Source organism: Manis pentadactyla, chromosome 11 (genome assembly GCF_030020395.1).
Source record: "Manis pentadactyla isolate mManPen7 chromosome 11, mManPen7.hap1, whole genome shotgun sequence".
Lineage (NCBI taxonomy): Eukaryota > Metazoa > Chordata > Mammalia > Pholidota > Manidae > Manis > Manis pentadactyla.
Window position 1 is genome coordinate 62,159,295 of NC_080029.1, and position 16,556 is coordinate 62,175,850.

At 31.5% G+C, this 16,556-nt stretch overlaps 1 protein-coding gene across 1 annotated transcript in view; it reads right to left on the bottom strand.

The window, feature by feature from the left end:
• Nucleotides 1-16,556, bottom strand: part of MIPOL1 (mirror-image polydactyly 1) — a 323,728-nt gene that overhangs the window by 227,581 nt on the left and 79,591 nt on the right. Inside the window, 1 exon segment of the mRNA XM_057488492.1 lies at nt 2,874-3,003. Coding sequence (XP_057344475.1) covers nt 2,874-3,003 — 130 coding nt within the window.

Sequence of the window (16,556 nt, forward strand, 5' to 3'; positions counted from 1 at the left end):
GAAAGCCAAAATACAATAGATAGCCAGAAATTGCAGTTCAGAGGAGAAGGCCAATAAGGTTTCAAATAACATGAAATGTTTATCAAGGAAAATTCACTTGTACCATAGCAAAACAAAGTTCTTGACAATTTAAGCATGAGCAAAATGAAGAGAAATGACATGTCAACTACAAACACACCACAAACACACAACAAAGCATCATGCAAAAGAAATAAATATCATAATAGAAAAGATAACATAATCCAGGGACAAGAACATTTTCCTACCAGTGTTTTGCAATTTAGAATAACATAATGAAGAACTCAATAAAACAAAGTTCAAAAAGAAGACGCCAAAGCAAAAGAGTGAATGAGAAGGGAAATAAAAAACTTAAGGAAACAAGTTGAAAGCCATAAATAAGTAAATGAACAGATAAAATTCAATAAATGAACTAGAAACAACAGGGAAGGAAATAGTGACATCAGTGATTACTAACATATAATATAAGTTGGAGATTATCAGTGAATGCAAAGAAAAAAACAGGGACTAAAATAATTATTGAACATATAGATAATAGGTAAGAATAAAAATGCCCCAATACAAGAATGACTGGAGTCTTTAAAACAGAAAAACTATGATGGAATAGATAATTCACAAATCTAAAATATGGAAATAAAGGAAGAATTAAATAGTCCTTAGAGAGGCATACTGGTTCCAAAAATGTTACTATAGACTAGTCAACACAGACATCCTGATTAAATTCTATTTCAAGAAAAGAATCCTCCAGGTATCCAGGCAGAAAAAAACAAACCACCTGTAAGTAAGGAAAAAAAAATCTAACTGACCTCAGACTTCTTTTCAGCCAAACTCAATGTCAGAAAAGGCATTACAAAACATTACAATGTTTGGAATGAAAAAACACTTAACCCAATTTTATTCATAACCAATTTGAATATAAGGATAACACAGAGCCAATCTTAAGCATGTTAAATCAGAGAATAAACTATTTATGAGCTCTTCCTCAAAAAAATGTTTGACATGAAATTCAGTTACCCAGGGATTCACCACAAGTAAGAACTCAGATGTAAAAATACAATATATGATAAAAGTTCCAGTAATGATTATTCAATCCATTTAAATATAAAATTAAGATTAAACAACAGGAGGGCATTTTGGCTATGGAATCTAACACAACTTTTACAAAAATTTTAAAAGATTTTTTTTTTAAAAAAGAGAAGTTTAAAACTGCTTATTTATTTCATAGCTGAGAGCAAGTGATATTGTTTAACTGAAACACCGTATGTTTTTAAATATTGAAATAAATTGATTCTAACACCTTAATGCTTCTCACAGTCTCTTAAATTTAGAAGGATCTTTAGGGAACTAATATAACTTATTGAAAGAAAACATTGCATGAAGTTCAAACACGTCTTCATTTCACTTCAGTTGATAACTACTCTTAAAACTCCAGTAATTTATATAGCACTTGCTACTAGCCAGATTTATATCATTTAGCCCTCATAACAACCTATATAAAGTAAGCACTATTTACCCATTTTCTAGGAAAAAAACTAGAGACTCTGAGTACTTTGTCCATGGCTGTACAGCTAGGAAAAACAAAGCCAAGATCCAAAGACAGATAACTGAGTTCTGGAATCTATGCTCTTCCATATTATCTATGAAGTCTCTCAAATAAAGAAGCATGTATAAATGATTTAACTTTTCTCAAATTAATTCTATGTATACATCCATTCAACCATTAACCATATGTCCCTCCAGATAACAGTGTTGAAGTATATAAGCAAAGAGAAATGTTTGGAATAATATTTCTCTATTCATAAAGGCAGTTATTTGGGAGTAGGCAATGTGAAATTAAGGTAAATTTTTTTGTTTATATCTATTTTAAAATATACTTAATGTTTTATAATCAGTCTCTATCAGTCTTCAAAAAGAAAAGCCATTAATCGTAACAAAAAACAAATCATATTACTGAATCACAACTTGAACACTGTCATGTTAATTATTCAATGACTTTTTGTCTCCCTAATGAACCATATTTTAATTGGTTCTTTCCTGGGATCCCCCAGAGCCTAGAACAATGTTAGACAGAGTAAACACTGATAAGTATATTGATGGATCATTATAAAATATTGGATTACTACACTGTATAAGTAACATTTCTAGATGCTCTAAGGGCCTTTCTATCCAAAGCAACTCCTTAGACTAGAGCCATCTGCATCATCTGGGAGCTTGAAAATAGAAAGAATCTCAGGCTCCACTCAGGTCTACTGAACAAGAATGAACATTTAACAAGACTTCCTAAGTCATTGGAGAGCACTTTAAAACTGCAAAATTACTTATGTCTAGAGCATTGTTTCTCTAAAGTGGTCCATTATTTGCCTATATCAGAATCACTTGGGTTGCTTGTTAAAAATGTAGATTGTCAGGCTTCACCCTATTTCATCTATCACCAAAGTGTGGGAACCACGGCTAAAAGAAGTAAAAGGTAGTGAAGAACAAGGATAAGCATATAAAGCAGACAGCAGTGAAACAATCTAGATAGCTGAAATAAATCAATAAAGTGATAATAAGAGAGAGAAGAAAAGAGGAGTCACAAAGGAAGGAAAGTAAGGCCATCAATAATCGACTATGAGGAAGTAAAGAAAGTTAATTGCATTGAGAATGTTGTACATTTCTTTTTCTTTCTTTCTTTTTTGGCAACTGTTATCCCTGACATGCAAACTACTTCAGCATGACAAAAGTTGTAGGACTATGGGGAAATTACTAGTCTAACATACAAGAACCAGTAACATTTCTGCATACGTAACTACCACATAATGCATGCACTTTATAAATGCTCCTAATGTTATTTATAGTTTTAAGTGTGTACATACATTTTTAGAGACATTTCCATATTCTTGGCTTGTGCAATTGCTTCATCTTGCTCCTCATTGGCTAACCGTAGTCAAGACATAATAGCTTCATCACGTTCTCTCTGTGCAAAATACACTTCTTCAACCAGTGCTACCAAAATATAAAATCCATAATTAGTGAAAATAAAGGAGAACTACATATTTTTAGCAAAAGTATAAAGCAAAAATAATTTTATTAAGTTACTAATCACTTGAGAAAACACAATTTTGTAAAAGCTAATGCAAAACTGAGATCCATTTCACATCATAAAAATAAAAATTAAAAGGTCAAATAATAACAAATATTGTGAGCTTATTAAATAAACTCACATTTACTGCTGATAGGCATACATATGTCTACCACTGTATGAAGAGCAATTTGCAATGTTTATTGCAGCTAAAGATATGCCTAGCCTATAACCTGACAAATCTCTTTGTTAGAATATAAGGAGCCTAGAGAAATTCTGGCTCATTTGCACAGGGGAACATGTATGAAAATGCTTACTGCAGCATTATAAAACAGTAAAGACTTAGAAATAGCTCAAATATCCAATAACTGGAACAAGAATAAATAAATTACTATACATTCAAAGTGGAGCACTATCCATTTAATATATCCACTTAAAACAGCATTTAAAATGAATTAACTATGAACAAATGGACAAATATCAAAAACAAAATTTTGGCAAAAATACCAAGTTGCAAAGTAAAACATTAACTACTATTGACAGTTAGTAAAAATATTAAAACAAGTATGGAAAGATAAACACCAAATTCACGATGATAGTTACCTCAGTAGGACGGTGGAAGGAGAGGAAAGTAAATGGGATCAAGGAAGAGTAAAGGGGCAGAGCTGCTTCAGCACTTCCCATCTTCAGGGGTACCATTTATATAGATTATATTGCAAAGGGCATCATTTAGATTTGTGTAGTGTTATGCAGGGAGCTTTCATGTTACCTGAAATTGTCATTTCTGAAATGCAATTTCTACTTCAAATCTTACATGACTTTAAAAATATCACTGTAGTGTTTGACAAAAAGGAGCTCAAAAACCTGTATCACTGAACCAAATTTTATTTATACCATCAAAGCACAAAACAAACTTAGGAAAGATGTTTGAAATATACTTTTAGTTCATAAAACATTGATGATATACAGTTAATCAAGACAGTTATTTTTGCATTATTTAAATTATAAGTAGTAGAAAAGAAACAAACCATGAGAATATATCAACTGTATCTTTTCCATAATAGAATATAAAATGGAACATGCAATGGCAATGCTAAAGCCAAAACTGCTTCCAAGAAGCTGAGCCTAAGGCAAGAAGAATTCATTTATTCATGCATGCATTCATTCACTCACTCATTCATCACATTATTTACCAACCTCCTGTGGCAGTCATCCACCTAGTTTTAAGGAGTATGAATATAGTGCATTAAAAGTCCTTACCATCCTGGAGTATACATTCCATTTAGGGAGACAGACAGTAGAGAGAAAAACAAGCTGAAAAATTAAATAGGTAGGTAGGTAGGTAAATAGAAAGATGAGAGAGTGTGAGAGAGAGAGACAGAGAAACAGAGACAGACAGATAGAAAGAAAGAATAGATAGTAAAGGCTTTGAAGGAAAATAAGGCTGTGAAACAAAAGGGTGATTTGGCAGATGGGAATAGAGCAGACTTGTTTTAGAAAGGGTGGTTAGAAAAGATCTTATTTAAATAAATGATATTTCAGCAAATTCAAATAAAGAGAAGCCATGTATATGTATATATATTTATATATTTGAAGTAGACTAAGCAAAAGATAAAATACTGTGAAGTCCTAGTGGAACAACAGCAAGGCTAATGTGGCTGTAGCACGGTACGAGAAGGTGAGAGTGTTGAGAGATCTCACTGGGCCTTGTAAGCCCTTGCAAGGATTTTAGGTATCTTAATATGATGATAGACACTGGAGGGTTCTGAGCAGGGAAATAATGGCATCACACTTATGTCTGAAAAAGAAGTCTGGCTTCTGGGTGAGAAACAGTTTGGAAATGGGCAAGCATGGATTCAGAGACCAGTTAGGAAACTACAGTAGTCATTGAAGCAAGAATTCACATCAATAACTCATATAAATGACCCATTCCTAGGAACTTGAAGTTACCTAGAAATAATTATATATACGCTATCCTAGAGTTTGGATCTTGTACTACAGGACTTTTAGATTACGAGTGACTTGATTAGATCTGTGTTTTAGAAGGAAACTCCAAGAGATTCACATACAAAGTGTATGTGCAAGATTGAGGAATCAGAAGAAAGCTGCCGGTTGGACTGCACATGCTTCTTAACCCATATTAGATCACTATAACTGTAAGAAATAAAATCTTGAACTAAGGCAAGGGAAATAGAAAGGAAAAAGGAAAAAAGTGGACTCAATTAATAACAAAAAGGGGAAAATAATAGAACCTAAGAATTAAGCATGTGCTTAATTTTAGAGAAGAGAAACACAAGACAGGTGACATCATTAAGCCATCCATCAACCTATCAATAGTATAATCTTCATAAAACTTTAGGATAAACAGGTTACTCCTCTCCTCACTGCTGCCATATAGATTCTAAGGCAAAAAAAAAAAGTATAAGCCTAGCATTCAAGGAAAACTAGAGTCCATTTCTAGTCTACCTTCCCAGCATCATCTACCACTATATTCCTTCTAGGACAATATTTCACAAAATATAGGTTGTGAGACACATCTTTTAACAATTACGTATCATTTTAATGGATACTAGAAAAACATAACTAGTACATTAGACCTATCATTTCTCCTAATGGCATTTAATGTCCAACTTGTTTATTTATTTATTATTTATTTTTTGTTACCATTAACAAAATTTGTCTCTTCAACAGCTGGTGTTGGCAAAACTGGACAGCTACATGTAAGATAATGAAACTGGATCACTTTCTATCCCCATATACAAAAGTAAATTCGAAATGGATCAAAGACCTGAATGTAAGTCATGAAACCATAAAACTCTTAGAAAAAAACATAGGCAAAAATCTCTTAGACATAAACATGAGCGACTTCTTCATGAACATATCTCCCCTGGCAAGGGAAACAAAAGCAAAAATGAACAAGTGGGACTATATCAAGCTGAAAAGCTTCTGTACTGCAATGGACACCATCAACAGAACAAAAAGGCATCCTACAGTATGGGAGAATATATTCATAAATGACAGATCCGATAAAGGGTTGACATCCAAAATATATAAAGTGCTCAAGCACCTCAACAAACAAAAAGCAAATAATCCAATTAAAAAATGCTTAGAGGAGCTGAACAGGCAGTTCTCCAAAGAAGAAATCCAGATGGCCAACAGACACATGAAAAGATGCTCCACATCGCTAATCATCAGAGAAATGCAAATTAAAAGCACAAAGAGATATCACCTCACCCCAGTAAGGATCGCCACCATCCAAAAGACAAACAACAAATGTTGGCGAGGTTGGGGAACCCTCCTACACTGCTGGTGGGAATGTAAATTAGTTCAACCATTGTGGAAAGCAGTATGGAGGTTCCTCAAAAAGCTCAATTTAATGTCCAACTAATTTAAATGTCTCCAGGTTACCCAATACTGTTAAACCAGATTACGTAAGATAATTTTCTATTATTTCACTTATTTAAAATCCAAAAACATAAAACTTACTCATTCTTGGAATAATTTAGATACATTAGAACAAAATTTTGAATAATAGTTACCTTTTGGAGGTAGTACTATAAGGGAAGATGAGGAAGATTCTGAGATATTGGTGATATTTGGTTTCTTGATCTGGGTGCTGGTTACACAAGTGTGTTCACTTTCTGAGATAAAACAGCATAGTTATTTGTGCACTTTTTGTGTTTAGATGTTAAAACTAAATAAGAAAGATTACATTCAAAAGGATATGTCTTTTAGTTAAAAAGTTGAGTTGATTTAAAGAAAAATATTAAGTCAATGGTAGACAAAAAGCAGAGATGATAAAATTTTTGAAGGTATGTGTTTGGATTAAATATTTTAGGCAATGGAGACTTGTCCTTCTGGTCAAGACAGAGTGACAGGATCTGCATTTGTCCTCCTACTTAAAAATAATTTTTAAAAATGGACCAAATATATAGGATGACAGCTTTCAAGGCTAAAAAGACACAAAGAACAGTGACCTGAGGAAAATAAATGAGTGGCCCAGGTTAATACAAAGCCAAGAATTTCCAGACATGGCACGGGAACAAAAGAATCCAGGAGCAGACCAGTTGACTCCACAATCAGAGGAGACAGAGATAAGAATCTGGGAAAACCAAAGCAGCCAGAATTCTCAAGAGACTATTAGAGGAAGAACCAGCTGCAAAGAAAGAAACCTTTGGGGACATGCAGAGGGTCTTCCTCAAGAAGTCAGCTGACTGCTGAGCACATAGGTGTAAGACAACAAGCCCACACAGGGGAAAGAATTAGAGGCAACAGTGCCCTGAGCTCCACAAAACCAGAAATAGTGTATGTCGCTCCCACTAGCCAAACTGAAAAACCCCATGATTCATGACATACTGGATACAGTTCTCAGAAGGGTCTTACCTCAGTAGTGGGGATTAATTAACCCTAAACACTGCTCTGGACACATCTAACATACCATCAAAACATGACCCAAACGGGCTACCTGTTTGCAGAAAAATGTTAAGTACATCAAAATAAAGCTCAAGAATAATTTATAAGAATACAAACATAGCCAGCTCCTAAAATGGTAAGATCAACAATGGCACCCAATTGCCAGGCTGCAAAAAAGCACCAAAATTAGAACCCAAAAGTAGAGAAAAATTAATCAACTGAAACCAATATCTTTGCCAACTAACTAATACATGACCTTGTTTTATGAGTATTTTTGTTTAAAGACACTTTAAGACATATTGCTTATTAACATTGAATTCATGACTAGCAGCACTGTAATCACACCTGAACAAAGCTTATCTAAAACACACATATTCTCCATGAGGCACAGCACAGCTTCCTTGTACTTAGGGAACACCAGATTGCATTTCAGCACTACACTGGGGAATTATTTTAAACAGTAAAATCATCAATAAAAGGTACAAAAATGGAATAACTGTGGCATTAAATAAGCTACAAAAAAGGGCATTTGTTTAGAGTATAAGATCTGAAACAAGAAAGTGGAGTATGGCTCTGAGATATTAGTTTTCTTTTCTTGGTTTGTTGTTGGGTAATTCTGATTAATTTTTAATGGAAAACCAACCTTGCATTCTACAAAATGTGTATAGTACCAAACGCAAAACCTAAAACTGTAAGTTCTGGAAGGAAACACAAAAGAAAATGTCCAGGATGTTAGGTAAGCAAAGATTTCTATAATACCAAAGCATATTCTATTCTTAAAAACTGATAAGACTTCAATTTAACTAAATTAAAAGTTTCCAGTTTTCAAAAGACCCTGGTAAGAAAATTAAAAGCCAAGCCACAGACTGGAAGAAAATAACTGTAAAGTATATATCTGATAAAAGACTTGCATCCACACATAATTTTCTTGGTAAGAAAACAAAAAACCCAATTAAAAAATGGGCAAATAACTGGAACAGGCATTTTATTAAAGCAGATATACTGATGGTAAATATGCACAATAAAAAGTGCCTAACATCTTTAGTCATGAGATAAATGCAAATTAAAACTACAAGATAATCACTACATACCTCTTACAATGGCTAAAATGAAAGACTCATTAAATATACTGGCAAGGATGGAGACCAACTAGAATTCTCATGCACTACTGGTAGGAACGTAAAATAGCACAACCATAATTGTCAGTTTCCTAAAATATTAAATATATATCTACCATAAGATTTAGACAACCAAGTAAAATACTTATATTGTAGGTAAAACAAATCATTGGGTATTTACAATAATATTTGGATATCTCCATTTTTAAACATGGTTATCAAATATCCTGTAATTCTTAGTCAAATTCAAGAAAGATTCAGAGAGGATCACATCACCCACCCAACACTAAATATTCAAATTTGTTTAGTAAGCTAATTGTTTTCTAATATAAGCAAGAGTAAATATGAAGAGGCTAAACCACACTAAGTATGAATTTATTGAGTCAAGACAGAGTACATATATTTTCTTAGTAGAACCCAAGTCTATTGACAAACCCATGCCCTACACTCCTCTACTAAAAAATACAGAAGTGAGACAGTACAAAGACTTGAACACTTTTAAGCTCATCATCTTTATAACATCTTATTTATATTTATAACTTAGCATCTTTATTTATAAACAGCCAAAAACTAGAAGTAACCCAAATTTCCATGAACAGATGGATAAAGAAACTTTATATTAAATTGTGTTGGATCAACTGTTACGTAAAATCAAATGCTTTTAATTGGCAATTGAGATAAGGATAAGAAATTCTTATTAGGAAGATAACTTTAGGAAAAACCGGTACTTTTCAGCACAAATTTCATAGTTTTATTTATTTATTTATTTAAGGTAAGTATCATTACTGCTATGAGGCTGTGGCTATACTATTCTGCTACTATGTATCAATTCATCAGACTGGTTTAAAATAAACTTCTCCCCAAAATGTAATGCAGGATAATGAGTTTTATTTCTGCCTTCTAATTGTACAGAATCACCTTCCAGGAGATCTAACAGCTTAGACAAAGCAATATAGTGTATTAGGAAGGATATGGGTTCTGACTCAGTCTCAAGGTGTTATCATACCATACTAAAGTTAGGCAACTTGTTTTTGCACATTTCTTAATGTATTTTAGTCACAGTTCAGATGTATAAAATGGATATAATACCACCATTTACAGCTGTTACAGAAAAATTAAGCAAGATAATATATGAAAGCTCTTGGCCAATGAACAAAGTGGATTCTCAACACACATTAGTTTCATGCCACCACTGCCATCACCACCCTCAATTCAGACTTACAATTTGGCTTCATTTCTGAGCATATTAAAAATGTGATTTTGATGCATCTGGATGACTTACATAAATATTCAAATGTAACATGTATATATATATATATATATATATATATATATATATATATAAAATAAACTATTCTGATTTCCTCACTTTTTAGCCTTTTTTGTTGGTATATCAAATTTATTTACAGGAGCTGAAAGAAATATTATTCAGAACCTATTCTACATTGCATACTATACACTATAAGGACATAATAGTTTATACAAAATATCATGATACTCTAAGATTTAAACACACATTAGAAACACTTCTAATTTGTAGGTCAGACAGAATGGATGAAATGATGCTAAATCCTGATCTAAGCACAGATCAACATGCATATCACACTGCTCTGAAATATTTGACTTACTGATTAAAATACTAATTACTAAACATTAAATACTGATAGGCTTCCTATCACTATGTAAAGTGTGATGAGATCTTCATAAAGTGACATTTAATGTCAACTGTGTTCCACTTTCTGTACAACAGCACTTGGTGAAAGGTGGAAGGCTAGGAACACCAAAAGCTTTGATAATAGGTCTAGTTATCTCTATGTTAAGAGGTACATGCTTTACCCTGAGGGCTCTTTTCGATCTGTGTGATCAAGAAAAACATTTTTTCCCCTATAATGCTATACCACCTCCAAAGATGTAAATAATATGTATACTTAAAAGGAGATTACCTTCTGAATACTTTGTTAAGTTTAAGAATGCCATAAAATGCACAAATATAAAATCTGATTTTGTTTTTCATAAATGCTAAGAAATTTTTCCAAAATTAAGGTATTACTGAATGATTCTTTAATACCTGATTTTATGTGACATTTGTTGATTATGAAAAACCTAATTCTTTCTAGAATTCAGTACTTTTAAAGGATCAATATGCAACTCTCAAACATTTTTAGTAAAGAAAACTTAATTGTAAACACTGAGCTTTCCAAGGTAGATGACTATTACAAAGTTCACTAGAAAATCAATATAGCATTTTAGTTGGAATTTGCTCATTAAACACCCACAGCTCTAATGCAAATTATGATGGAATGAATAAAGCAAATATGCATGCTTCTTTCTTTTTATTAAATGTAAAATCTACTGTTAATTGCATCTGGTATGTCATACAAACTTTTCTCCTTAACTATTAAATAGAAGCTTTAACAAAAGTCATTAGAGATTCTCTTTCTTTGACTTGAATAAATTTCAATATTTGTTCAGTAAAGGTTCACAGCAGTTAAATTACATTAACAAATATTATTAGCTACTATGTAAGCCAACCAAGTAAAATACTTATATTGTAGGTAAAACAAATCATTGGGTGTTTACAATAATATTTGGATATCTCCATTTTTAAACATGGTTATCAAATATCCTGTAATTCTTAGTCAAATTCAAGAAAGATTCAGAGAGGATCACATCACCCCCCCAACACTAAATACTCAAATTTGTTTAGTAAGCTAATTGTTTTCTAATATAAGCAAGAGTAAATATGAAGAGGCTGAACCACACTAAGTATAAGTTTATTGAGTCAAGACAGAGTACATATTTTCTTAGTAGAACCCAAGTCTATTGACAAACCCATGCTCTACACTCCTCTACTTTAAAAATACAGAAGTGAGACAGTATATTGGAAAACATTCTAGTTTAAACATTAGATCATGATTCTCTAAATAACATAATTTGTAGAATAGACATTTCCCAGGAAGAAGAATCCATTTGCCAACATCTTCAAGGTAGCTATGTAAACAGAAAAGGCTGAACTAAAGAGAGGGAAGAAGAAATCATCAGGATTTGAATTTGAAATATATAAAATAATAACTGATTACAATTCATGTTATAAAATTCTAAGCAAAAAATATAATTAAGTAGTTTTGTAAAAGACAGACCTTTACTATATATGAAAGAATTTCAGATTTTCTGAATATCCATTCTTGCTTTACATGATAGGAAATGGATTCCTTGAAAATATGATCAATTTTTTTTTTCTGGTCATTGATTTGAGATTAGTATTTTATAAAACCACCACATATATATTCTAGAACCACAAGTATCTTTTAATTTCCTTAAAAATTATAATTTCCCTCTCTCTGCATACATTGATTATTAGGAATTTAAATAGTAAATGCCCCACACCAGTAGGAAATTAGTCAACCTACTCCAAACAGTTTGATGCTTCTATTCTTGGCATTACAAAGTTGGATTCAACTTACTACTTTAGGACTTCTTTTACAGACCAGATCATTATGTTTTTCTAAAAGTGGATTTGAATGCTCAATAGTTTATATGATTCTTCTGTAAATAACTTTTTCTGATTAAAAAGTAATATAGGTTCATTATAGAGAATGTGGAGACAGTTATTTCACACAGTTTTCTAACTTTCAGTGTATATTTAAAATAAACAGAATATGTTACCATATTCTTCAGGATTCTTCAAAAATATAAAATAGTGCATGGGATTTTATCATTTGGACGTGCCATATTTGACAGAACTAAGATGCTCCTAATATTAATTTTTACACTGTTCTCAACTATCCGCTCTATAAACACTGTAAAGAACATCTTTGTATAAAATCACTATGTATATACATAGCTAATTACTTAGGAAAATTCCTAGAAGTATGATTACTGCATTAAAAGTCAGCTTTCTAAGTTCTTAAGAAACACTTTAAAACTTTCCTCTGTAAAGGCTACAAATTTATACTTATCAACTGTATGGAAATTGTTTAATTAGAAAAGCATACAAAATAGTAAGTATATTTACAAAAGGAGCAAAACTATAAAGTGAGCTTTTTTTTGCAAAACCCTCAATTATTAGAAACATGTATTTAGTACAGATAACTCAGACTATATAAGAAAACTTTCTAAAAACATGCTATTTTTATCTAACATTTAACATTCTGGTATTAGACCTATAATTTATAACGTAAAAGAGATCTTATCCCTTAAGTATTAAAATGTATTGTTTTATTCAATTTTAAAATCCAATTTTAAAAGGTATTTATCTTACCTTTGGTACAGAATATCTAGTTTAAATTTCAATGGATACCAATGGCTAGCTAAACTTTTTCCAAGATCATTTCCTCTTTAGAATTAATTGTGTGGAAAAAAATCTTAAGAATCATTTTCCCAAAAGTCTTCTGTTATTTTTATGTTTTAAATACCCTACCTATATGATATACTCTCAAATGCTTGATAACATGCTAGATTCTACAGTATGCCATACCTAATAAAATATTTGCAACTGTCAGTTATTGTTGTGCATAAGGTTTGTTTACTCAATGTTTTTGTTTTTTTTCAGAAAAACACAAAATTTTCTAGGGAAAGAGGTTACAAAATTGGCCATACTCTACCCTGAAGCATTATTTGATTTAGCATTCATCATTATTAATCCTAATTCATAGCCATAGTATTCTGCAGCCAAAGACAGTAATATCATTAACATTCTACCTATCAATATTTCTAAGTACTGTATTTCACAGAGATGGGCATTTTGTTTTGATGTGAAATGACTGATCATATTCTTGAAATTATTTTTCCTTCCACATTAAAATATATATAGATATACATGAAATGCTCCATTATAATTTAATACTATTGAGACATCTAAGTGTTACATTAAAAGACACCACATTTTATTAATGACCACTATACAGACAGAGAAATGGGATTCTACCATGTATATTTCTTATGAGTAAATATGTTATTTTCTATTCTTCTGACACATAGAATTAACTCATTTTATTCTTCTCAATCATTAGATGGTCAACATCATTTGAAATATGGTATACTAAAATAACCTTTTTTCTTTACAAGAGAACAACATAAACATTTTCTATTACACAACAGTTTTTATTTTTCCATATTAATTAGTTGTGGTGTCTTAATATATTTTCTATAATGATACATTATATACCTATATTTTTAACATTTACTTGTTAACCTGAGCAGAAAACTTAGGTTGTTAAGTTTCAGGGATTCTGTGTTCTGATGTTTTGGACAATAACAATTAAACTTCTTTCTTTCCCACCAAAAACAAGTGGACATTCTCTGTAATATAAAAGAGTTTACCAACATTTTTTTTTTAGCTTACAAAATACCGGTATAAAATAGGGTACATAGAGAAGAATCTATATCTTAAGAGAAAAAGCATATTAAATGCTTGCAGAACCAGTATAGTAAGCTAAACAAATTATGTTTTCAATAAATTATATGTAAAATGTAGCTAAGAGAGAGAGAGAGAGAGAGAGAAAGAGAGAGAAATTTATAAACATACAAGACTTAGGAACTAAGGAGTTCTTTTGGCTAAAACCCAATATTGGTCTTATTTCAGTTTAATTGGAAGAGGATCTCAAATTCATCTTCTCCATGAGATATCAGGAACCTGGATTTCTCTTTGTACCAAAGGTTAATAAGAAATGTGTCTGCAAAAGTCAAACAGCATTAAATACCAAAAACTGATTATTATTCTACAGGAGTTGTTCTGTCATTCATAATCTCTCCATGCTCCAAACCTTCCACAGCTAATCTTTAATGGATGACATGCAAGAAAGAAAAATAACTAACATATAAAGCAGAGACTTTCAAGTGAATGTTTAAGAAATAGAAAAATAAGGCTTTTAAAGAAATATAAATATTTTAAATGTCAAAAATAACAAAAAACTAAATACTCTTTTGTGTAAAATTTAAACATCATCTATATACTGTAATGTAATAGAGTAATAAAAATTAAGAGACATTAAACACTAGACAATGCTCACTGAGACTGTTAAGGAAAAATGAAAGGTTTAACTGAACAAGTTGTGTTTAAATGTTAAGAATACACCACTGACCTAAGAGGAAATTAATGGATATAAATTAAGCTATATAATACTATCTTTCACTGTGAAACTCAATTTAAATAAAACAAATCTTCAAGTGTTTGTGGTTTAATCACTTTATTTTGATGAGAAGAGATACTTACTTAAAGGACACAGTCAATGGTTCTGCTGTGCTTCTCTAAAATATCCCCTAGTATCTGAAGGTCAGAAATGCCCCCTAACTTGTGTATAATTTAGTAAGCTAAAACACTGTGAAAAGTCCTATAAAGCTACTATGAGATAAATGTGTCCCAATGTTAATACACAGGGAATGAGCTGATCATTTCAGCTATTGCTAAGTAAACAAGACCTACTTAATCATAAATTTTTCCATTATTATTTTTTGTAGAAATTTGATAAATAATTTTAAACTTTCTAAATAAGGTTAAATCTGAAAATCAAGGAATACATATTAATTCTTTGTGAATTGAAATTCATATTATTTCTCTGTGAAACAAAACCATATAGAAATAGCTACAGGATAGTTATTTGCATCAGGTACACTTTGAATGTGTGTACCTTTTATGATAGTTATTTGTATCAGGTACCCTTTGAACATGTGTACATTTTAGGTCAAGAAGTCTTGAAAAAAACAAGAAGGTGACATCATCATCTTATTTATTAGTGCCTTCTTCATAAACATTCTCTCACTTAAACAGCAATTTATAAAGTACGTTTTAACCAAAGCTTTGTGAGGCTGCCACTTACATACGATACATGATATAAAGATTAGAAAAAGGTCTGTATCTAAAGTCTGAGCATTTAACCACTACCTACTACAATAGTGTATAATGAGTGAGAAGTGACTGAAGGCAAATAGAAATGTTTGAAATCCCAAACCTGTCTTATTTGCTGATGGACATTCAATGCCTAAACACAGTGTCTATTACATCTTGGCCCCTCAATAACTATTTCCTGTTTGAGTTTTATAGAAGTTAGTATAGTTCCTATAAAGTGCCTAATAAAAACAGCATTGATGGTGATGGTGATGTCAGAAGATAAAAGAGTCAACGATTTGAGATTTTATTATGACAGAGGATACTACTGAGTCTCACACTCGCATGAGATCACATTAGAATGACAGTATTCAAATTATGTAAAGACCAACAGGGAAGCAAAAGCAATAGTCCTGACACTACTAGCAGTACACATAAAGGTTTATTATCAGCAAGCCCACATCCTTTGTATTTTTTTTATTTTGGATTTACATCTAAGTAAAATGTATCAGTACTAATAAATACAGATATCTTAACAGTATCCTCATCACCCAATCTTTACTTTCCTAATGTGTTTCTTTCACTTTTCTTTTTCTCTTTTAATACCTTTGAGTGAAATTAACTTTAATTAAAAGCTAAATATGACAAAACATCATTTCATGACTTCTTACATAATTACAAGCTTAAAAATTTATAAAGATATAATCAAATATTAATATTAGCTACAATTTACTGAGTACCAGTTATATCCTAGGTGCTTTTATACACTATCTCTGATCCTTAAAATAATCTAGTAAATTAGTGAATACTCTCTTCTTACATAGGAGAAAGTTAACTTGGAGAGACTAATAAGGGCCTTGCCCACAGGCACACAATAGGTATTAAATATCAAAATTGTGATTTGAACTTGAGTCAATCTGATTCCAAGGCTTAGTCTTCCCATTACTTCAATCTGCCCTACAGAGAACTCGGTACCTTCTGTTTTATGTGGTTTTGACCACACCAGATTCTTATTCTTATAAATTATACAATCAACTGGGAAGACAGGATGGACTAATATACATATAAGTTATGTAACACACATAAAGACAGAAAAGTAAATAAAGAGGGAATCTGAAAG